Genomic DNA, 23,861 nt, shown 5'->3' with positions numbered 1-23,861 from the left:
AAGGAAGCGAGATTGAACCTAATTAAAGTTAGGTTAGACTCTAACGGACGAGTCGGGTGAATTTAGTTGAGAGCGAATTAGATTGATCGAGCGTGTCGCGTGGTCGTGACAAAAAACACAAACGGCAACAACGCAATAATCCACTTCCCATTTAACAACTCTCGCCTGTTCGAGGCTCCGAATAAACTGGGTTTTTACCCTTTGAAATGAGTGGGGTAAATTGAAATGATAAAAAAAGGCTCACCCGGATGCGTCCAGAACGCTCCTACCCTCAAAGATCACCCAATCTTGGCCTCGTTCTTCCAACAATTAGAGTTTCAGAAGAGAAAGACGAAGCACTGTACGCCTCTGTGGCTGACAGTTTCTTGCACAACGCGCAATGGCGTCGAAGTTACACAGCTGATCACTACGCGGCACTCGCGCGTAATAGCTATAGATGCCGCCATAATAAAGTGCGGAAAGTAGTCCGTCAATAACGCCTAAATTCAATGTTTTCGAATATATTTCAAAGATTTTTCTTTCAGGTTGTTCTGAAAAATCTGTCAACAAAGCGCGGATGGTTTTTTCAAGTTTGTTTCAACGAGATACATTTTTGAATTTAATTATTCGTCAGATATATAAAGGTAGAGTGTATACTATGGGTATACACACTTATACGCATGTACACATGTGGATATTAATTCAGCGACGGCTAGTTTTTTGACCAAGTTGATTACGTTGGTAACGCAGATTCAGCCCGTGGCGGCCGTTTATATATGAGAGAAGATCATCCAATTTTACTCCAACGATTCCTACTGACTGAAAAAATTGTTCCAGTTGACCAAAATGCGACGATGATTTTCCGCATTTCGTTATGAATCAAAGAACAGATTTTAAGCTCAACAAAATATAATCGGTAACATTAACTATTGTTGCGAATAAATTTTAGACCCTGACATCGAAGAATTCCGAATCATTGTTAAACCGAGAAATCACAATTTATTGTTCGATAGAGCGGTAAAACAATATTGATTCAATTTTATTGCATTTGATGATCTAATGCGAAAAACGTGTAACTTGATATAAGGATATTCAATAAGATCGCAAAAAATTGTACTACGTATTAGTCAAATTCTGACAATTTAGACTTTTATAAATATCATATTTATTAGAATCAAAGTGAAAGTTATATCTCCATAATTATGGCAGCGTATGTAAAATTGTGGAACTTTCGGTCTTACTAAATTTTATTGTTGTTAATTTCGGTCGTGCGTAAAATACACGAACTACATGGTGTATGGATATCGCGGTAAAACTAATTTGTTTGTCATTATTACTAAATATCTCGCGGTTGAAAATTTCACTTTTCATGAACTATCAAGAGCAAGAAGGTAAACTTATTTCAAGCCTCCGTTTGAGGGTAAATCAAAAAACTAATCATAAGGTAATTTCAATCGGTCAAGAAGGAGCGTAGCACTACTTCAAGATTTCAGCGCGTGTTTGCTGTAAATAAGCCTTTACGTATAGCAGCCAATAATAATCATGTATTTCCGTTATGCACTGGCAGGGTTCAAGAAATCGTCATGGAAACAGTTTCACTACACTATGGCTGAAGGGGCTGAAGAAAATCTACGTGGCGCCCTCTGTCATAAGCTTCAGGAAAAAATTTAATTTCGATATATGGTCTAAGCATAGACTTATCCTGGACTTATATCTCTGCTTATACCTATGTTTGGCTGTGGTTTGGCTGCTGGATCAGGAACGCTCAGGAAATAAGGCACGCCATGGACACTTTTGAAATTCGGCTCGAGACAGAAATTTGAAGTCCATGAATCGGTGAGTGACGCGTTCTTCACGAACTTGTGTCGGGTTTCTGAATTCTATAGTTTGTAAATATTTTATTTTGACTCGAACTGGATTTATGACCAAGCACAAACGCCACTTGAGGTTGATAAACTTTTCCAGTTTATTTGTGATCAATTTTATCTTGTAAACTAAAAACTTTTGAGGTTGGAAATTTTGGACAGAGTGGTAAACTTCCGTTTTGACACATGTGTGAGGTGGTTCAAAGGTTATTAAAATAGTAAACCTTGCAGCGTCTCATAGCCTAGAAAAAAAGACCTAACGTAAAGCAATACATTTGATAATAAAAAAACAAAAATTGTGCAAGTATGGCAGATCACGAAAAACTTGTTGAAGTAAATCCGAGTAACGGAATCTCTTGTGTACGTTTTCGTAACGAAAACGGATTGTCGATGGAACAAATAACAAAAATATTCTCCAAATACGGTGAAGTACTGAGCGTTAATGCAGCCGGCGTCAATGAATATGGTTTTCGTTTCATAAGGTTTCGAACGAAAGAACAAGCATTGGAATGTGTGCGGGGTTTGGAAAATCATCCAAATATAAGACTCCAGGAAGCTAAACACAAAAGTGAAAATCACAACAATAATACCCCTCCTAATCAGTATAGAAAAAATAACAAATCAAGCATCCATGGACTGGAAACTAATAATCCGTTGCACAATACCAATCAAAACGGCAGAACACAATTGACGAACGGTAGTAAAGACGCAGCCAAACCAGAAAACAACGACTTTCAGCGACAAAATGGAGAAAATATTGGTAGGAATGACTTGAACGGTGCCGATAGAAGTGCCGGTAAAGACTTTAAGACTGCCAAATCGGATGGCCACAATCCATTAAGGAAACCATTGAGTGCGAGGCTTGCTAGGAATTTACCCAAAAATGAGTCAGATTGCAGTAACGAGGCGCAAGAGAATTCAGGGTATCGATTAAATGTGTCGAAATTTGCAGAATTGTACAAACGTCGCGGAACCATTGCCACCACATTTCAACCATCCAACAATGATTGTCAAAATCAATATCAGAAGACGTTTGTTGACACACCTGCAATACCCGCCGGTGCGATACCACAGCCAATGATTGCCAGTCCACGTTCTTCGCGTACCAGTAGTAAAAGCCCGTCTATAATAACCGATGCACCACCACCCTTAATCAGCAACCCGCTGGAACCAAAAACACAAGCCTACCTCGCTTACGATGTAGTCGTGGCAAATATTCATTCTAATTTGGGAGTTAGTAACATTTATGAAATGTTCGACAAGTTCGAACCGATCTATGTATCTGATATCGAAACTGTCCCGGAGATCAATGTACGGTTTTGCTTTGTTTACTTTAAAACCCCATCCGTTACGCTCCAAGTCGAAGAATCGTTTGATGGTATATCTGCATTTGGGAAGAATCTAATCATCTTACGGCCAGAGACATTGGAGGCAGAAGCAAGGATCTTCTAAAATCATGACACTGCAATCAAAGCCGAGTATCGATATTCCTAGTATCGATACAAGTCATTAAAGGTATGTAATAATATTTCACAGAATGCGTTTTGTGAATTTAAATATTGTGGAATTTACTTGTTGAAACTCATGACTTATTTTGTGCGTTTCTCTATTTTTCAGTAGGACTTAGTACTGCGGCATTTGGTATTGCGAAATTGGACTTTATGGGCACATAGTTGTGACCATTTAACAAAGAATCTGTTTCTTCTTTTTTCTCCTTTTACACCAATTCGCTTGACCATCCAATCTGGAGTTAGTGTCTAGGCTTGTGACGTTCAACACTAATTACCTTGCACTAGTGCAGAAAAAAAATCACAAACATGAGATATGTAATCTTCATTTGATATAGGTAAGAGAATGCCTAGCTGTCCATGAAGCACGACCATACCTCAAATATCTAAATAAATTAGCCTACAAGTTGATATTTTAGATTAGTTCTATTATACTTTTTTATCAGTCAGTGCTTTTATGCTAATCAACTACATTCTTGTTAGGTTATTTTAGTTTGCACCACTAGAATTGAGACACTGCTGATTAAAATTTTGCACACTAGCGTGAAGCTTGGATAGAATTAAGTGATATTTCTCTTAGGAAAAATCAGTCATCAAAGAGAAGATGATAAAGTTCAAAGATGAACATTTGTCCGATTTTATTACCTCACAACTTTATATACTCCAGACTTTATTGTGAAAGAGATCATTTTGATAGATTTACTAAAATGAATGAATGCTTTTATTTACGGTAAATTTGAGGTTGCTGTATTTCCTAATTGTAAAATTTTTTTTTCAGTTTTTTTTTTTGTTCGCTCTACCTCGTTAATTCAATCTTAGTAGTAAGTCCAGCGTTAACTATAATTGTCATTGGCGGTTCAAAGAGTATTCTCAAAGAACGGGTGAAATTTGTGCGCCTGTTATTCACATTATTTACCGTAACTGGTTTTACTTGGACTGTACCTAACTGAGACATACGTGATTACATACATACAGGTGTCCAAAGGATGATTAAGTTTGAGAAAAAACCTTAAAAAATATGAGAGCTAAAAGAAATACTTTTTGTAGGTGTATTCAAACAATCACCATCCTTCATGCATATTTACCCTAATTATTTGACTGATGAACCAAAAGAAACCTAATAAATTATAACCGTTTCTTCAATTTTTTTTTTTTTTTTCCCCCCCATTCTGATTTTACCGTCAATTCTGTTACGGCAGGTCTGATAGATTATTGCTTATTTCATTGTAATTTTCTCCAGATCTGGAGTTGAATTACTAGTACATAACTTTTAAAAAACTAATTTAACCATGGCCTGTTACACAATTTCAGTTTTTCACTTCGTGCATGCTCTAAGTATTCAAATATGTTATCAAACAGATTTTTATGCTAGCAAGATAGTATTCTGAGAAACAAGTCATCAGTGTCAAGACAAATTGCAAGTATTTTCATTTTTTCAAAATATAACTTATTGTGAAGGTATCTAGTCATCGGGAAAATTCAGCGAACCAGGCAATAGAATCGTTTCCTGGAATTTATAATTTTCCTTTCACTGACTATCGCTCAAAGACATCACAAATAATTCTTCTTAATATCAGAAATCACTTTACCCAACTCATGGAAATATTTTTAAGTTAAGTTAAGGCAGTGAAAAATGAAAAAAATATCCAACTGAACATTTAAAATATACTAAGTATTTTGTTTAATTTTATAGAAAATTGTCGATATGAACTCGTTGGTCGAAATGAGTCATGATATATTGCAGAGAGATGACTATTATCTTCTAGTGCACCGAAAAATGCCAGTGAATTTATCAGTTTTTTTAAATCAGGCAACTTAATGATAGATAGTATCAAGTGATCAAGAAATCTGTGATTAACGGACCTTTGTTTTCGACCACGAAAAGTAAAACATTTATTTCATTGAAAAAGTGAATACTCAATCAATGTTCAATATAGTAATGAATGAATGAGCCATTGCCTGCTTTAGCTAATTTCTTACTCTATTTTTGATAGACATATATATATTTAAAGGTATGCATGTACATACATATATATATTTTTGATTTTACTAAACAAAAATACGAGTTCAAATTCTGATATCAGGCTCCGTTACGCGCGATGTCCAATGCGGCGTATTACACCTTTTTACAATTGTTTCGGTTCATCATACCAGACCATATTGTCCAGGTATATAGTTCAATTCAAACTCTGATATCAAATATTGCCGCATTGCAGATCATAAAAACCCATTTTCGTGAACTGTAATAATAAAAAATAAATAGGGTTATTACTTGGTATCCATATGTTTCTTCTTCTTCACCTTTTGCCAATCACATCCGACCGTTTTAGCAATAATTGATCATTGAAATTCAAATGATGCGACTACGGTTCTGCTTCGGATGCAGAGCGGTGAATGCATCCTTTGCTTTGATGATTTATCCCGCTTTGTCGTGTTCAAGTCAAGTTGCGCATATAAATGTGCCGCCCTTGCATTTCACGCCCTTGTCCTTGAGTTGGCAATTTCCCGTCTAGCGGACTCGAGTTTAACACCTGGCGTTTAACTTATCCATCGAAAGATCGATCAATCTGTACATAGGTATGTAATACATGCAAAAATGCCCAAGGCGATGCGGGAATCTCCGTAAGCTGTTTTCTGTGTCTGGTGTTTTTCCATTTTGAATTGACTCGAGGCGATCTGAAAGCCCGTAAAATCGTCCAGTCTGTCATCAACAATATCGGAAAGCAAAAACTTACGTAAATGTCCAGGTGTTTTGGCCGAATCCTTTGCTATTCGTTTCCCATGGTTACGATTTCCCATTCCATCTGTTTTATAGATTAATTATAATTCTGACGCATTAATTCCAAACACCCTTGCAAGGTTGATTATCCGCGAAACCTTAGGTGTCAACTTTGCATAATTATACACGAAGTATAACATGATTACTTGATGAAAATGTCTAAAATTTCGCCAAAATTATTCCCAAAATGTGCCATACTTGTGTCGTACTTTAATTTGATCGCCAACGATCATCGTTCTAATTACGGAGTAAATATATAGTTGAAAATTCGATCGAAATGAGGCATTGCCATCCGAACGAAACGTCGCGATTTACGAGGCATTCAAAAACGTCGGCAAATTATTATAAATCTTGAGATTGTTTCAGTTTCATGATGTACGTATGTAGTTACTGAACGGTAAAAATTCTGTTTTTATTCGCGAACTTGTAAAACGAAATGTGTACCGTGCACGTATCCATATTTATTGTTAAAAAACAAAGAGAGATAAACAAAAGCATCAATCCAACCATCACTTACACGTTCGTTCCTATAACAATCAGCTGTTCGTAAACGTTGACAAGTAAAAATAAAAACGATGTTATACGCATGTACCCTGCAGCGAGACGTCTTGAATTGCTGCAATTGAAATAAACAATTGTTATATTCCAAATATTTTGGTAACGAAAGAAAAACAGGCGGAGAAAAGCTTGGGGGAAAGCAATGTCAAACGTGGCAAAATATCACTACCATAATCATCCTCGATATCGCCGTAATGATCATTAAGCAAAGCAATACGTGATATATTTTACGAGGATCATTAGCATCACATGGCTGAAGTGGGGAGAGGCGGAAGAATGGCCAGCACCAGACGCTGAGTCTAGCGTTCCGTGTTAAGTTGCAGGTTCGTTGCTTTCAGTTGATTTTAGACCACGATGCTGCGAAGAAGGTCCCCGGCGTCACTCTGCGCCCTCACTTTGGCCGCCATGTGTATTTCGCCCGTTCGTTCTTGGATCAACACCTACAAATCCGACATACACCCTGGTAGGTATTGTAGCGATAAGCATTTCAAGATAAAAAATCCATACCCGATCAATTCGCGGATTAAATATCCTGCAAGTTGAGCTTACAAAATCTCGTCTATAATCATTTTCACAACTGTATAATCCGTGTGCGGTACAAATTGAGAGGAAGCACTGTTTTACTACCAACTTGTTTCATGGTACTCACAAGTCCTATATTTGGAATTTTCTGAGTAAAAGTTTCACTGTACGATATTGAAATTTGTTTGCGTGGAAGAAATTATTGGGCCAAACGGCTTGATCAGTTTATCGCAAATAACTAATTATCGGGTAGCTGTGTTGTTGTCGAATCTCTCATTCGCATCATCTAATTGTGTTAACGCAGCGAAAAATTATTTGAAATTCATTGAAATATCACAGTAAGTGGCAACCTTTTCATCCTCACCGATTGTACATTTATGTGTATGTATATATATATAATAATAATAATAATATATATATCGGCACATGTTTACAATTTGAATTGCGCCAATGAATGCGTCATGTGCATAACTTACCGTAAATTTTAATGCACTTTATTTCTTATTGTAACATGCACTCGTCTTGCTATATGTATACTCGTAGTAAGTCGCATGGCTTTCTGCCAATAACCGGATGAAATCGGCCTTCAAGTGCTTGCACAGGTACGGTAGAAACAACGACTATAAACGTAGGTACTCAAAGAGCGTGAGATTTCCATTTTTGTTATTCCTCCTTTGTTTTTCATTTATTCACCGGAATACATTTGATTACACCCTCTACCAGCCATTCGGATTAAAAATCGAAAACTGGTTCGACGATATAAAGGCCCATAATTTGTACAAAACGATTTCATCAGACCGTTGATAGACAGTCGTGAAATCGCCAATCGCTTCTACACAACATATAACACCAGGTTCATGAAAGGATTGAACAGAGTGAATGAAAGGCGCGCGCGTTGTTCGTAAAAGTCCCGTATACGTGTAGCAAAGTGTAGTACGTTGGTATGGTGTCCGATCATAATTGGCGGTTTGTAAAAAAACTAAGGTACCTGTGTACACACGAGTTCCCGGATTGTAGAGTGAACAAAACGACAAAAAGAAAACCGTAAAAATAAAAAAAATAAAATAAAATAGAGAAAAAACAACAAACACCTTTCTAGTGATACGCGATACTCCGCGTCGAGACTTGAGCTTGGCATTCACACTGAACAAGCATCTTGAATGGTGCAGATGCGGCAAGCCCCCCAATCCGTCACGGGTACAGCACCACGCGATATCTGGATCGGTATATTGAATATCCAAGCTGCGACTATGACCTCGTAGATAAGTCGGATATCACCGTGTACAATCTCGCTGAACGGACGCAATAACCGGTCGTAACCCAATAAGACATCCCATATTTGATATTCAATAATACCCAGAGACACTTGCATCCTTAGCCGCTGAAACCAGAGGATAATTTGCAGGCGTAGTGACGTCACTCAGAAAGCATTAGCTTAACGCAGCTTGGTTTCGGAGCAACGTAAGTTAGTCGCTTTTTTCATATCGCGTTGGGAATTTTTTTACCTTACCGATGTTCGTGGGGTTAACTAATCGAACTTGATCTCGTTCGTTGGATAATAATGATAAAACAGCCGTACATTATTAATTGCCTTGAACCATGCATATGCAGAGGGCAGATAATTCTTTGAGTACCTGTTATATGTATAGGTATGTATATTTCACTTCCTCTACACGCTGTGAATTAGCAATTATACGGATTGTTACGCATGAAAGGAGCCAGTAGCTAATCTAATCCTGTTCAGCTCCAGTTTGAAAAAATGGAAAGTACATTTATTTGTATGCAGATGTAGAGTATCGAAAGTGTGAATTGAAATACAGTTACTCGAAACTCGAATTAATTTCGGATTGCGTTTTGCTCAGGAATTTCATTTCGCAATCGAGTTTATAAGATTATGTGTACTGTAATGGATACTATATTAGATATTAAACGTTAGTGGCGTATACTTATATACTAAAGAAGCTATCGTGCATCTGCAAGATAAATGTATTCAGGGCCGCTCGAGTTTTCGGCTTTAATGTTGACGAAGAAAACTTTCTGCCGCGTTTTAACTGATGAAAATAACGATAACTCTTCTGGGAGAAAGTAAAAGTACCGAAGGCGATAAGTAATTTTACTGGCTCGTGAAATAATGAAACGATTAATTATACCTTTTCATCGATATTCCTACAGCTGACTTAAGAGCAGCTTGAAGGATACTTTTAAGAACATATAAAATCGGCAGATTGTATATACATACCGTGATTCAAGAATTCATGTATGCAGAGAAATAAAGGAGATCGGGCATTTTAAAGATAGACGTAAAACATAAATTATTCGCGAGTCGTTTAAATCTCACGAGTCGTTAAGAGCCATGAAAGCAAGGAAATCTAACGTCTATTCACCTCGCAATGGTTAGTATTCACAGCATTCGTATAGAATGAAAGATAGGGATTTACCAAACTCATGGTCAACGTTATATTTTTGTTGATCGCAAGTGTAGCTGAAGCACATGTATAAATGCATGTATACGTGCGAATGCCTAAGGATTAATATTTATTGGCGAGGTGAATGTTATTCAACTTTGACGTAGACGCTGTTTTGTGAAAATGTTAAAACTGAGAACATAATTTATTCAAATGACACGTTGTTTTTGGAAGGGTATATTATATTTTCTCAGTTCAAGTAAACCTGTTTCAATAGAATGTGCGTAACTGGGAGCAGAAAGAAGCATCGGCGCCGTATTCTTTCGATACAAAAGTCATCCTCTTTTACAAAATGCGTAATGAATTACGTGATTTCTCACGTCGTCGATACTCCGACACCATGGTAAGAGGTTTTGCCTTCGTGATTAACAGACTGAGCAATTGCCACACACCGTGCCGTGTTTTTCGTTACACAAACAATTCGGTCCACTCGTGTAGTTTTCTATGCCTCAAGCACGGTGAATTATGAAAAATATAATATTTGTAATGGCTGGTCCGAAACTTGAGCTCCTTATGCTTATGTAAACTACACCGAGTATAAGGTACTTTCTCTATAACATTATGAAAATGATTAGCAATGATTTTAAAAGCTCGTTTATCGATGTTCGAAGGTATCGGATAACCGTTAGACAGGTTTTTTAAAACGGTGTTCTACGATTTGTTCGCAAAGGTAGGTGATAGAAATTCTAAATTCGCGTTTGACCTGTCGTAACTGTGTTATTTGATTAACAACGAAAAGCTTTTCAATCGTCCTTGATTCATGCATTTGAATTGAGATGTAATTGCGAATAATCGAGACGCAATGCGCGGAATGACTAAAAAGCACGTTGCGATCGGTGCAAAGTACGTGTCTCAAGAATAGTGAAAACTTTATATCATCACCTACTGTAATAGTAGCACGTCCCTACTTATACGGAATGCAAAGTACGGACTTGTTATGGTTCGCAGTGTAATTATACTTTATGCGAAATCGTTAGCCACCTTGATTTTCTTTCTTTTTCTATTTTTTTTTACTATTAGTTTTTTCTTCTCTTCGTTTTCTTCGACGTATTACACAATCCATAAACGTAAGACGCAACACCTTTATGCATAATAAGTCGCTTCATGCAAGCCTTCGTGAAATATGTATATATTTGCAATTCTATGGCTAGGCCAGCTGTGGTTCGATGGCCGAAAAGATCGTGAAGAAATTCCAATGCCTTTTTACAGCTCCCGCAGAATACGTTCCTCTCTTGCATAACAGTTCAAATCAGGAATGTTCCATGGGGCCTTCTGTCTCTATAGCAAACCGAGTCGCGTCGACGCGACGCATACCTTTCCCACATTGCCTTTACAAGCCATGGCAATCCAGTCTTTGTGGCACACTTAACTTCACTTTTATCTGCAGAGATTTATAGGATCCCATCAGTTACACCGATGCAGGACCTTGCCGCAACGATTGCAGTCACTTATCCACATTAGTGTATATACGTGTCGCACATACGGACATATGTAAATACCTACATACATACGTAGATACGTATCATTATGCGAAATACGGTGATTTCTTTCTTATCTCGATATTTTATTGCCAATTATTCACCCGTTGCCCACACTAATCGCGTAAATGATTACGATTAGCGATCTGTGACGTTTTAAGGTTGCCTTAGCTTATTTTCGCGATCAGGCATTGTCATTTGATTATGTAATTCGAAAATCTGTAGAATTTTTAACTGTCAATCATAAACCAAGAATAATTACAATCCAGCCGATAATTACCCGCTTCATAAAATAAGTCAACGCCAAGCAGTATGTGACAAGACGATTAGACAAAAGATCCATGCGACGGAAATCCTTGAAGCAATGCGACGCTCGCCTTCCTGGCATTGTAATACGTATATACTTAAACACGTCTCTGAAGAGGGATGAGCCTCTGAAATACAAAATAGAGAGGCGATATTACAGACATAAACATGATCATCGAGCAAATCATTTCGATTTTTGATTTGAAATTCAGCCTTCGTATCATTTCACGTGTTGAGCAGTCGTTTCTTTTGATGTATGTATGTATATTCATTACTCCGCATTGCCTGTTGTACAATACCTGAACGCCTGGGCATCGGTTCGCATGCGTTTACAGCCGATTATGTCAATTTATCATACGGACGATATGATTATACGCTCGTCACGATGTCAGCAGCATTAAAATCATAGAATTAAACAACGCTCTGCATCTCTATTAGCAATCGCACCCAACCGCATCGTACAACCACCTCTTCATCATCCATAGGTGTACAGTGATCACCTCCCTCCCCCAAGACTGAAGCATCATTGACTGCTCGCAGAGTATCCAGGGAGCTGTTATGACGCCGATTCTGGAGCCGTGCTGACGCCGGGCGTCACTATGACGTTGGCTGGAGGTGCCGGACGCACACCCGGAGAACACTGTGTCAGTAAAACCTGCATCAGGGCGTCCGGACACTCGACCGGGAACGACGCAAGGTCCGAACTTTTCGTCAAGGTTGAAAGGTGAGCGATATGATTTTCATGCTATTGTTTCTTTCCGTTTATCATACGCTCATATTTGACTTAAAAAATGACTTTCACCCAAATTATAAAACACTAAAATGGTCTTGGAGCATTTCTCTCGCATGTATACTTAATAGTATCGAACTCATATGTGAATCGTACGATTGGTGGCGTTTGTATACGGGTATAGTGAAATGCGATTGGAGTAGTACGATCGGACATTAAACCGGATAGTCTTACCGTCCATCGAGAGCTGACAAAACAGATTATTGAGGGTTGTCATGTCTGGTTGATAATAATTACTTTTCCGGTTCTATTATAGGTGCAGAACGTGTATAGCAATTTGCTTTTTTCTTACCAATATTCTAGTTCCTTCTAGACCTTGCGTCGAATTCAGCACAATCGTTATACATGTTATATAGGGCTCAAGGTCCGTCACGCTTCTACGCAATTTCTTTGATCACTCAATGTGTTTGTAAATATGTTGAGAAAAAAATGTCTCTGATATAAATGTCAGACTATCATTATTGTACATATGGATAGTGGATCCATGAATTGTTATCGCACTGTATGGTAAATACATGACACACTCGTCCATTAATTCCGCTTGATTTCGAGATGTTCCGTTGGCAATTTAACATATAACGGTAAATCAGCCTGCATTTATGCAATTCAGGGTACATTTCACCGATTGACATTTGTTTCGTGGTAAATGATTGGAGAGAGTTGGGGAAAGAGTGAGAAATTAAGCCAATCGTGAGAGATGAACAAATGACGATTGGTAAAATGTACCCTGAATTGCATAAATGCAGGCGGATTTACCCTACGTTAAATTTAGGGCAAGGTGGACGAGATCCAGGATCGTGCAAATCGAGTACAAGCTGCGAACGCAAAATCACGGTTTCACTTCAATGATGAAACATCAGATCACGCAGGGGAAAAAAGCCGTCTACCTTATCTGCATGCCGCACCGTTGCATCGAAATTTGAAAATGTCAATTAATGAAAGGAATCAATCTCGAAAGTCGATCCAGATACTAGAAAGTCATACCCTTAGAGTATATACAGTAATATGCTCTAAGGTCATACCTGACGGGTGTACATACCTTGCATGAGTAATAGCTCAACTTTGTTTGAAGCTAGAAAAGGATCAAGTGTTGGATTTCGCGAGACGAATGCGTGAATGCGATCATCGCATCAGGATCACCTTGAGACCTTCTGGATCCCCGCATCCTCTGCGCCTTCGTACGATAAGTTTTATCTGTGTACAGACCAGTACCATAACACGAAGCGGGGTTAAATGGAGTGCGGTATAATACAGATAAAGTATACCTATAAGCTGGAGTGCAGCATATGAGATGTGTGATAAATGATCAGCAACAGCGCTGCAGCTATTCATTACATGATCGGTGCGGGTCGTCTGTTATTATAATATTCATTGGGATGAGTATGGCGGAGGCGTGATGATCTTCGCAAGTATAATAGTATAAAGTAATTATGCGTGCGCAGTGTTTTGAAGCTGCATATAGGAAACAATACATCACCTTAATAATATTTATGAGTTGAACCTGGCATCGATTCGTCGTCGCCGCGGGGTATCTGAAAGTCTCGTAACTAGCAATACAGCTCGACTGTCTTATACCTTTAGTCTGTCTGTGCCCACTCGCTCAAGCACTTTGACTTCGGTTCCACGCGCATTTGTATTACTGTTGTGGGTACACCTGACAGCCTACAAGCTGTTTGCATGATTTTCCGTGAGTGGGGCAGTCCAGCCTCGGGCCATTTCTCAAGACTTCGTAACTTGTTTTTCCTGCATAAACAAAATCACGATCATCGTAGCATATGAACTGATATCGCGGCCTGCAGATTGACCGTAAACGAAAACCACTCGCGTCTTTGCTGATGATCAGGCCTAGGTATAGGGAATATATATGTACATTTCAAATAATTTCAGGTTTCCACCTTGCATGCGTAACTTTCGAAACTCGTGTTAGACGATAAAGCTGTTTATTATATTTCAAATTAGCAGCTACCTAAAAAAAAATAATAGTAATTCTTCCTTTTCAGACCATTATCGGTAGATTCGAATAATCGCGGGCTTGAATTCAAACCGCAGGCATATGTAGTAACCATAATGAAATTTGCATATATCGTATAATATTTTCAGTGGTGCATGTCGTCGTAGAACTAATTTTAAAACTAGCGGCTTAATAGAGCGTAAAGCTAATCCTTGGTGGCCTTTCAAAAATTAATAGCGAACAGAAAAGTAGGCTGCTAATTTCTCGGCGGATATTATTATGTCGACTGCATGTTATATTATTTTTGATGGAGTAAAATTATGCCAAACGAAAGCCACGCTCGCCAGAATCATACGACTCGATCCGAATGTAAAAGTTATATTAAATATAGGTTGATCTGCGAACGACCGACTGCAAGTGAATGTTGTCTGTGAGTACCTACGTTGTGCGTACTTTGTATACCCATGGGCAGGTTTGAAAAGTGGCATACATAATTGCACCTTATTCGTAGTATTTCTTGGGACGTAAGTGGCACTTGGGGAAATCTTAACCCTCAGGAACGTCGGTTTGAGAACTTGCAAGTCATAATATCTTGTATTGAACACTGTTCAATATTGTATACTGAGCCTAAATGTGGAAACGAGCCACCTCGGCGCCTACAGATAGGCAACCCGAGTTACAATTTGTCATCTCAAAAACCAATAGTAACGCCTGGTTGCCTATCTTTAGGCGCCAAAGTGGACTGTTTCCACGTTGAGGCCGGATATACATGAAACAAGCGGGGAGATACAGTTTATTTACTTATTGTTCAACAATATAATTAAGTAGCATCGCGCATCGTAGTCGTGTTTTCTTTTTGGTCATTTGATCCCGCAACTACCTCGAGTGCGAATAATACGATTGATTACGTAAATGACGATCGATCAGTGGGTATATTTACTTCAATCCACGATCTAAAATCGAAATTTGGAAATATCGAAACCAATTGTTTAGAACTCGTTCTGTGCGTGCGCCGTTTTGCATAAAATAAAAAGATCTGAAAAAAAACAATATGTCCCTGTCGATAAACTTCTAGAAAGTTTACAATTGAATCGTAAACATATGCAGGTGTGATAAAATTTCGGAATGAAATTTTTACCAAGACATTATACTAGATCAGTAGAAAAATGTGTCCCTTATCAGTACTTTACGGCGAAACTTACCACACATACTGCGGTGTAACCAGTGAAACGGTTGAAGTTTAAAATCTATCACACACTTTTCTTTCATCACTTTTATCGCGTAAAAGCGCATTGCACTATCCCACATACCTATATAATGTAACTAAAGCGAATCGTTCAAGGATGAATTAGCACCATCCGTTTACTATTTAAAAAAATCTCCAACAATTTTATATTATATTTTGGCCAACGATATAGTCAATGCGAATGAAACACAATATCTACTGTGTGATTTGAATCTGGTAAAATTCGAAGAACGTCAATCTCAGGTGTCAACAATTCGAGAGAATGTGTTATAATTCGAATATTCAAAATGCTTAATTGATGAAATTTTTTTAACCGTTTTTGATATTTTTGGACTTACCTTGCTCGCCGAATAAGGGCTAAAAAAATTTCCTTGAATGAAAATACGCCTGCAAGAAATAAGGAATCAATCGACAATTCGCAGGCCATGTTATACCCACATTATAAAGTATTCATGCCCGTTTGTGCACTATGTAAACTCATCCTGATTTCCTCTTTGTTGCATGTACAAGGTGTACGCCGCTCAAGGAGATTGATGGATGCGAGATAATTCCTGGGCACGAGGATCTGGTTTACCCAAGCTGTTGTCCGAGATTACGATGCATCCAACCAGCTCCGGAAGCGCAGTTAAAATCAGCAAAGTTATCGTCGATTGTTGTCGTCTAGCAGACTATATAAAGTGGACTTACAATTCGTCCTCTTTTGTACATATTGTATTTATAATAAACTATATTACTATATTATACCGTAAATTGGACTTCTTACTTTTGTTACGCATGCGGTGATTTTTGCACGTCGCGTCGTGCAGTATAACCGTTAGCTCATGATCATTAATTTAGTTATTGTTATGTGATCGTTAAAATCTCTTAAACTATAGAGGTACATTTTTTCTACATTTTTGCCGTCTTGTCGAGAGTTTTATGTTTCATTCTATTCTTTAAATTTCATGCGGACGATTAAAGTAAAGTGGAAGCGATGCCACAGTTGTTGGAAAAATCTTATAATTTTGCAAATACGAATATAAAAATACAAGCTCATTGGTGAATACACTTTGCACTTGGGGATTATTCACTTTTTTACGTAACTTCGATTGCAGTATTGATATTTGTCTGCTGCCATAATTGGATAAAAAACGAAAATCATAATTACAGATCGGTGTATATTTGCACGCAACGGAAATACACGGAATGTGGAATCTTTCTCTACTTTACTCTATACTGTCGAAAAGTATTTTCAATTTTCTTGGTTGATCAAGCTTTCTCGAGATTGTCCCTCGTTTTTATATTTTACTGCATACTTTGAGCTCTATTTATATGTTCCTATACTTATTTGTAACTTGGATTCGTACGCATTCGTGTAAATATGTTCTCATTTTTCCAGCAACTATTTGAATAACTGTCGCAGTATTCAAATAATAGTCCCAGCACTTTCATTAACATAATCTTTGAGCCTTGACTTGAGGTACAGTGAGTTATCGACTTAACTGCTTTTTCAGTTTTCATTGTTTTATTATAAGAACATTCCTGGGCATGAGACTATTATGACAAATCGTGTTATCAATATTATATCAAGTGGCCCCACGTAAATTTATACACCAGAAACCTTAGTGGATCATAAAATTATGAAAGTCATATTTTGCGACTATGAAACCCATCACATAGATATAATACGTGATATAATGTACCGTGCTTGAACGTGGAAATGGACAAGCGCGGCGCCTCGTATAGGCAACCGGAGTTACAATTCCCATCTCAGGCACGAAAGTGTAACTCCGGTTGCCTGTCTACTTGGCGCCGAGCTGATCCATTCTCGCATTTGACAATATTCGCTGTTGTCGAGAAAACAGCGAGGAAAGCAATGCGATCAAGAAGATGACCCTGACGTTATTTCGGTTAGTCCATTATTGGTAAAAACATAGAATAAAAGTTTGTTAAATCGCAAATATAGTTTATTCACAAATCACATGATAACGTTTCACTAAATAATAACACAAAACAACAGGTGTACGAACATGACTTTAGGGTTCAACGAAATGTAGCTCTTACTTAGTACAAATTATAAATAGATAAATGACAACTTTTTGAATAATAATAATCAAATGTGAGAACAACGTTTTGGAGAAAAATAATTTTTCTCATAAATACTTCTTCGTATTGTAAACTCACGCATATATATTTTTTGATATTGTTTAAACAGTTTTCGTCGATCGTTCTATCACTTCGGCCAATCAAATATCACTTTTTGAAACGTATGATTTAATTCAATCTGAAGTACCGAATTATTTCAAATCCGTTCGCTCAGTGAGTTCGAAATTGTAATCCCGTTACAATTTATTTGTATAATATTTTCATATGACTTATGTGCGAAATGAGTCACATAAAAGGAAGAGGGTAACGACGTCTCAGATTGGCCTTGAATATACGTCGTTGATAAAGTAGGTAAATAATTCGTGGCTTAACTCGATCCGCCACACATCTGGAGTGTTTGATTTCTTGAATAACGTCGGCGCCTAAGAACTTGGAGGAATAAGACTGTCGTATGGCACCTGAGCGAAGAAACGATGTGTCAGATCAGCTATAGTGAGTGCAAAAGCATTTTGGAACGAATGCCTGAGCTCATCGTACACCTGCGACCAATTTTCGTTCAGGAACTTATTCATATTGTCACCTAAAATTTGATTAATTCCATACATGTGTTGTAATAATTATTAATTTTTAATCAGAGCATTGGTTTTTGACGTCCTCGTAATATGCTTACCTAGCTCTTTGTTCCCGTTGAAGAGGTTACTGAAATTGAGCTTCATTGACTGGGGATTCAAAACGAAATCGACTTTTTTGAAAATGAGGTAGTCCACGCCTTGCCTTTGCACTACGCTGCCAATAAGTTTAATCGTCGCGGTGACGCTAACTACATGGGAGGAAATGTTTATAATTATCGGCAATAACGATTGACATTTTCATATATAGTTATACCATGTTGCGTAGAAATTAAAATTATAAAGGATCAAACTTACGGAGATCAAGCGTCGCATTTCCGGATCCCTGGATAGGAAGAACGAGTACTTTACCGTCGACGGTATACTGGCCCAGCATAATCAGAGGCTTTGATGCGACCAAATTCAACGTCAGTGTTTTTTCATCTCCATCTAATTTAGCACTGAAATTTAAGAAGATATCAATGCAGACATGAATTCCATATCACCTTACACTGAATTTGGTGTTTTTGCCTTAATCTTATAAGAGGTTGAACACGTGCAGGTGGTTGAATTTTCGAAATTCACATCTCAACTGCCCGTTATGTATTCAATTCGTATGTGGCATGGTGGTTTATACCTAGATTCGCAAAACGGAGCTTGTATGAATTTTGCGAGGCGATGGCGAATTACGTATTCAGCCCGACAGTGCTACCAACTTAATTTGCGGCCAAAAAGTTTCAAACGCGAAATAGCCGGTTTTTGAACTGTACTCGAAATAACCGGTTATTCAAGCGTAACTCGAGATGGCCGGTTATTCTACGCAACCGTCGATCTATACTCGATAATACCCTCTGAATCATTATGGCCATTATTCAATATCAAATTGTACAAAAATTCACTTAATCGTTAGCGAAGTGCTCCTTGCAGATCGAGATGAATGGCTTTTTAAATTATGAAGCCCGTAATACGTAACCGTACCTTACCTGACAGAGTCGACTAGGACGGAACTCATGCCATGGATGTCAACATCCGTGAAGTTGAGCTCAACGGTGACTGGGCCGCTGCCTTGGCTGATGTCAAGCTTTTTTATGCGCAAAGGATCTATCGGTGCGATCTTCAGCTCTTTCGTTCCTGGATTATGACAAATCTTCGTTAACGATCATTATTTATACTTCTTTGTATTATTGCATTAAGATCTACTCCGTCGAACTATAGAAGTAAAGCAATAAACTGAACAATTGTTTACAGTACCTGTAACCATATCTTTGATAGCTGCTTGTACGGCTTTCTGCAAACACGCATCTAAATTCGGGTCATCTCTGTAGCATTTCTTGAAATTTTTTGCTGAAACGAAAACGTCCACACGCTTTAATAAACTATATCAGATAACAGATGTGCGTGCGAATATCGCAGTGAAAAGAAAGCTTAATGCTTGCAAAGTGTTGCTGTGGATATATCATGTATTAGAACAAGGTATCTCCTCTATTGCTATGAAAATCAGAGTAAACTTTTCCGAGCAAAAGTTGTCAACAAAACATCTGCGAGATTCAAGCAAGCTCCTTGCTATTACGGCAATGAAACAATACAACAATTATTGTTGTATATTTGCTGTATAAAAAATACTCTCATAAAAAATTTGGTGAAAAGGTAAGGAGAATTGCAGCAAGTGGAATATAAGTGGGTATAATATAAATTTATTATTACCGAAAAAATAAAAATTGAAGTGCATTTGAACATTTCTATTATGTGGATAATATTTCTTCCAGGTCTTTATCATTATAATGACGAATAGAGTGTAGAGCAAATTCAAGTGGAAACCACGAGTTCCCGCAGCTGCGACTTAGATTTTATGTCCACTTAAGGCCAAATCTACTATTGCCATTTCGAGAGAAAAATTAATGAAGTATACCCTGTTGAAAATAATTTCCACGATTTTCGACGAATTTTCAGGAAAATTGGAACATTTCGTACAAAAATTGTAAACACGCATGTTTTCTGATAAAAACCTGTAGATTTTCATGAAAATTATTATTTTTTCAGTAAAAAATTTGGGAATCACTGCAATTTTTAACAAAAATTAATAATTCTTTATAAAAAGCTATGCATATTTACAATTTTGTACAAAATAATACATAATGGTCCAATTTCTGTAAAAATTTGTACTAATAAAAATTGTCACTAGGGTATTTAAAGGAATCCATAGAGAGGACGATAAACTAAATCACTGTGCGACAATTGTGTAGTAAAGGGTGGTATACTTACGAAGTTCGACGGCTAATGCACATGCGAAGAAAAAGATGACTGGAAATGCTAACCGAAACATGGCTGGGGTGTGTAGTAGATAAAATATCTTTGTAGTCACTGATTGTGAGTGGCTTGTCGGGTTCCTCGCTAAGTTCTGGTAAATAAATGGATACCTACCAAGCTTATATAGCTCGGTCACCACCGTTGAAACGCCGGGTGAGTTGGATGTATGTAAGCATTTTCGTAGCCGTACATAAATGTGTGTGAGGCATAAGATCATCACATAAAAAAGTGAAGAACTCGTTAACCGGTAAACACTAAGGTATAAGAAGTGGGAGTGGAGGTGATCGGGTCGCCAGAACGTCGAAAGGATCCGAAAATGATGCAGGGCAGACACGTGAAGGACATTCATATCAGTTTAAATCTAAACGTTCGGACTAGTTTTTTTTTTCACAAGAATTTGAACGCATACGAGCCACTAATTTCGAACAAGTTTCATTTTCGTACATACTGTAGTCGTTATATAACAGTTCAATATACAATTGCCAATTTCTTCTGGATCAAAAGAATGTATTATTCATCGAATCTTATATTACGAAAGAAGGGGAAAAAAAAACCGCGAAAGTTTTGGATTCTATCGGAGTCATCGATTAAATTGAAATTTTAAATCGTATGTCAGTTGTTCCGGTGGATCAACTTTTCGACTTTTTTTTACTTCCTTTATGTAACCAATTTGCAGTTCTAACCAAATACCAGTGGACGTTGTAGCTTCATATGCCGGAAAAAGGGAGATACTTATACTGTATAATTCTTTATGACCGTGATATATTTGTTGATTCGTTATTATACGTACAGAACAGAGATTTCGGAAACTGTAACATAAATGATATTAGCTATAAGTTTTAATTTCTCGATACAAAATCTTCATTCAGCGTAAATTTCGCGAGTGACCTTTACCACTTTTTCATTACGGAAGATAAAAGTTATTTTGTATCATCTGACAAGCCCCACGATTGGTTCGCGTGTCTTGGATCATTCGCCTGTGTAATCCGCTTATTCGCATAATTAGCTTTTATATTATACCTGTTCACATTGTACGATCTATAAAATTTGATGTATGTGTCTTGAATACACGATCGTGAATGTTTTGCTCGACTTGATTATTAGCATACAAAGAATTATTGACGTGATTTGAACAGGAATCAGGGACACGCAATATTGATAATTAAATAAAAAAAATCACCTGACGTGCAATCTTGGGCCAGAATGTAATAATAACTATCCGTATCAATATCAACATGGAGGAGGATATTAATCGTTGCACTGGAGCAACAAGTTCTCTTAATCGTTATACTGACTGCACTTTTTGTTTCATCCGATACGGAAAAGAGTATACGCAGTAAATCTTACAAAACATCACCTACACACGGATGTTCCGTACATCGATCATCTGAAGTTTTTCAAACTAAATATCGGTTCAATTCAATCGGCTGTTCGTTGGTTATACCAATCAATATCCACATGGATCAATTATGTCTCACGTCTGGACTTTGCTCAGAGTAAAAAAATATGCATATCAAAGTCTGATGGGTTTGTTTGTGGGGATAATGGTCGGTAGAGTGATTTTACAGATTCGCGAAAACATTCTTCAACTGCCGCCAATTGTACATATAGATTTCAGGTATGGAAATTTAAGTATTTATGCATATTTCGATAAGATGACCGAGGTGTTTGTGGACTGCAGCTAAAGAAATATATGCAGTGTATGTGCAATTGTCTACCAAATCGCACATTTCAGCTCCCTGGAAGATTTGAGGATATTGCACTTGTAAAAATTTCAAAATTTATAGTAATTAACAGGAAAACGTTCTTATCCAAAAGAACACGCGGAAATATTATTCTTGACGTCCACTTTCACCCTGTTGCGTTTCTTCATCACCCTCAATGAAAGTACATACCTATATCTATATGTATATTCTATATGCTTATAGAGTTACACCAGTCGAATGACAAGTATGCAGTAAAATATGACGTTGAAATATTAAGATCAGATTAAAATAACGCGTACGAATATTCGAATGAAAGTACGCGCGGTAAGGAAAATTATTGATTCTACTTAAGAGGACCGATTCGTTCGTGTAGAATCTTTTCAATTCAGAGTAATGATAGCGTGAGATTAACAAAATACTTTATGGCTTTAACTAAAAGTTGACCCATCAATTTGGCGAATTGATTGTATTCATAGGATAGAATGCATTCTGGACATTTGATGGCTAAAGCAGGAAAATGTAGATTGGAGGTCAGACTTTCGCCAAATTTCGCAAGTGTTTCGGTTTTCTAAAATCCAAATGACTTGAAATGGCTGCGCATGTGTGATAACCGTGTTTATGAAATAGAAATCCATTATATTGATCGACACTGATGAGCTTCATAAACGGGTACAGCATGTAGTAAGTATAAATATCTAAGGTGTTCCGGTTGAAAGCAGCATTCGTTTCCCTTCCACATTCGTTTCAACTGATTGTGAGGGAAAGAATCCTCGCAGAAGGATATCTCTTAAATCCAATTCTAAAATGTCGGCCTCGAGACTCGAAGGTTTCTTATTTAAGTAACAAGGCGAAGATATGATTTAAAAAATTTTTTTACCAGCTAGGATTTAACGATACAGCCTTTATGCGGGAAGAATTTTGTTGATAATTACAAATTTGATCTTCTCCGTGTTATTTCAATAAGAAAACTTGGAATTCAAAAAGCGACATTTTAAAACTCGATTTAATTTATGTAAAAGGTATCCCTCCGCAAGGATTCTACTCTTGCGATTGACAAGTTTTTTCAGGTATACAATAAATCTATTATACATGGTATATGTGACATTTATTATCAATAACATTACGTTAGTTTAGTAGTCTCCATATGAGAGTTTATTAACACGAAAGATTCAAGGACAGACAGTAAAAACGACGGGTCAATGACTGGCATGAGAGTCTTGAAACGCAATTTTTACTATTCCGTATTATGTGATGTTACGTATTATAATATATGAAAACATGTAATGTCGTACCGGTGAAGGATGATGATAATGATCATAATGTCATGATAATGAAACCTGTCATTTTTATCGTCTGCCCTTGAATCTTTGGCGTCAATAAATTCTCATATAGAGACTATAATACTAAACCACTGCATAATGTTATCGGTAATAAATATTACCGGTTTAAAAAATAAATACATGCCAGGTAAGCAACCATCAAATAATGTACGAAAGATCGACACACGCTTTAGTTAATCACTGGGGGGTTTTCAACAAATACGTTCTTGAAAAAAAAGCGAAGGTAATGTGTGTTAAATGGTCCTTCATGGTTACAAGCCACGTTTAATCAAAGTTTGCTTCTGGCGTGCATGTACATATGTACACACTAAGTTCTTTCTTGGAGCACAATTCTCATACGTGATTATCAGGTCAATTTGATGAAAAAT

The 23,861-nt window shown here is 37.3% G+C and overlaps 4 protein-coding genes and 1 long non-coding RNA gene across 10 annotated transcripts in view; 2 read left to right on the top strand and 3 right to left on the bottom strand.

Moving 5' to 3' along the window:
- The window catches only part of LOC107219591 (cyclin G), a 31,341-nt gene extending 30,946 nt beyond the window's left edge, over positions 1–395 (bottom strand). For both annotated transcript variants that reach the window (XM_046738594.1, XM_046738591.1), the window contains exon 1: positions 245–395. The gene's annotated coding sequence lies outside the window, so the exon portion shown is untranslated. The remainder of the gene's footprint in view (positions 1–244) is intronic.
- A 1,217-nt stretch (positions 396–1,612) lies between these two features.
- Positions 1,613–5,603, top strand: LOC107220341. 3 transcript variants are annotated; one of them, XM_046738590.1, is made up of 3 exons: positions 1,615–1,815; positions 2,327–3,359; positions 3,462–5,602. In XM_046738590.1, exons 1-2 carry the CDS (start codon positions 1,808–1,810, stop codon positions 3,294–3,296), a joined length of 978 nt encoding a protein of 325 aa, XP_046594546.1. In that variant the 5' UTR covers positions 1,615–1,807; the 3' UTR covers positions 3,297–3,359; positions 3,462–5,602. The 3 variants fall into 3 exon arrangements, with proteins under 3 accessions (XP_046594545.1, XP_015514388.1, XP_046594546.1); XM_046738589.1 differs by having other exon boundaries at positions 1,613–3,359; positions 3,465–5,603; XM_015658902.2 differs by having other exon boundaries at positions 1,614–3,359.
- LOC124294191 lies at positions 5,352–6,998 on the bottom strand. 3 transcript variants are annotated; one of them, XR_006904117.1, is made up of 4 exons: positions 6,859–6,998; positions 6,649–6,747; positions 6,088–6,156; positions 5,352–6,028 (listed from the first exon to the last, which is right to left on the bottom strand). It is a non-coding gene; the product is annotated as an uncharacterized LOC124294191 (long non-coding RNA). The 3 variants fall into 3 exon arrangements; XR_006904116.1 differs by having other exon boundaries at positions 6,088–6,747; XR_006904115.1 differs by having other exon boundaries at positions 5,352–6,747.
- A 1-nt stretch (position 6,999) lies between these two features.
- On the top strand, positions 7,000–18,022 carry LOC107220340. Its single transcript, XM_015658901.2, has 3 exons — positions 7,000–7,152; positions 12,001–12,184; positions 15,958–18,022. The coding sequence occupies exons 1-3, from the start codon at positions 7,044–7,046 to the stop codon at positions 16,109–16,111; spliced, it is 447 nt and encodes a 148-aa protein (XP_015514387.1). The 5' UTR covers positions 7,000–7,043; the 3' UTR covers positions 16,112–18,022.
- LOC107220338 (protein takeout) lies at positions 17,376–20,559 on the bottom strand. The gene is made up of 6 exons (XM_015658900.2): positions 20,403–20,559; positions 19,392–19,484; positions 19,124–19,271; positions 18,459–18,601; positions 18,203–18,352; positions 17,376–18,112 (listed from the first exon to the last, which is right to left on the bottom strand). The coding sequence occupies exons 1-6, from the start codon at positions 20,461–20,463 to the stop codon at positions 17,955–17,957; spliced, it is 753 nt and encodes a 250-aa protein (XP_015514386.1). The 5' UTR covers positions 20,464–20,559; the 3' UTR covers positions 17,376–17,954.
- Between the last annotated feature and the right edge of the window lie 3,302 nt (positions 20,560–23,861).

This window comes from Neodiprion lecontei, chromosome 4 (assembly GCF_021901455.1).
Source record: "Neodiprion lecontei isolate iyNeoLeco1 chromosome 4, iyNeoLeco1.1, whole genome shotgun sequence".
Lineage (NCBI taxonomy): Eukaryota > Metazoa > Arthropoda > Insecta > Hymenoptera > Diprionidae > Neodiprion > Neodiprion lecontei.
Note: the sequence above shows the minus strand (reverse complement) of the source record. Positions and strands in the feature narration are given on the sequence as shown.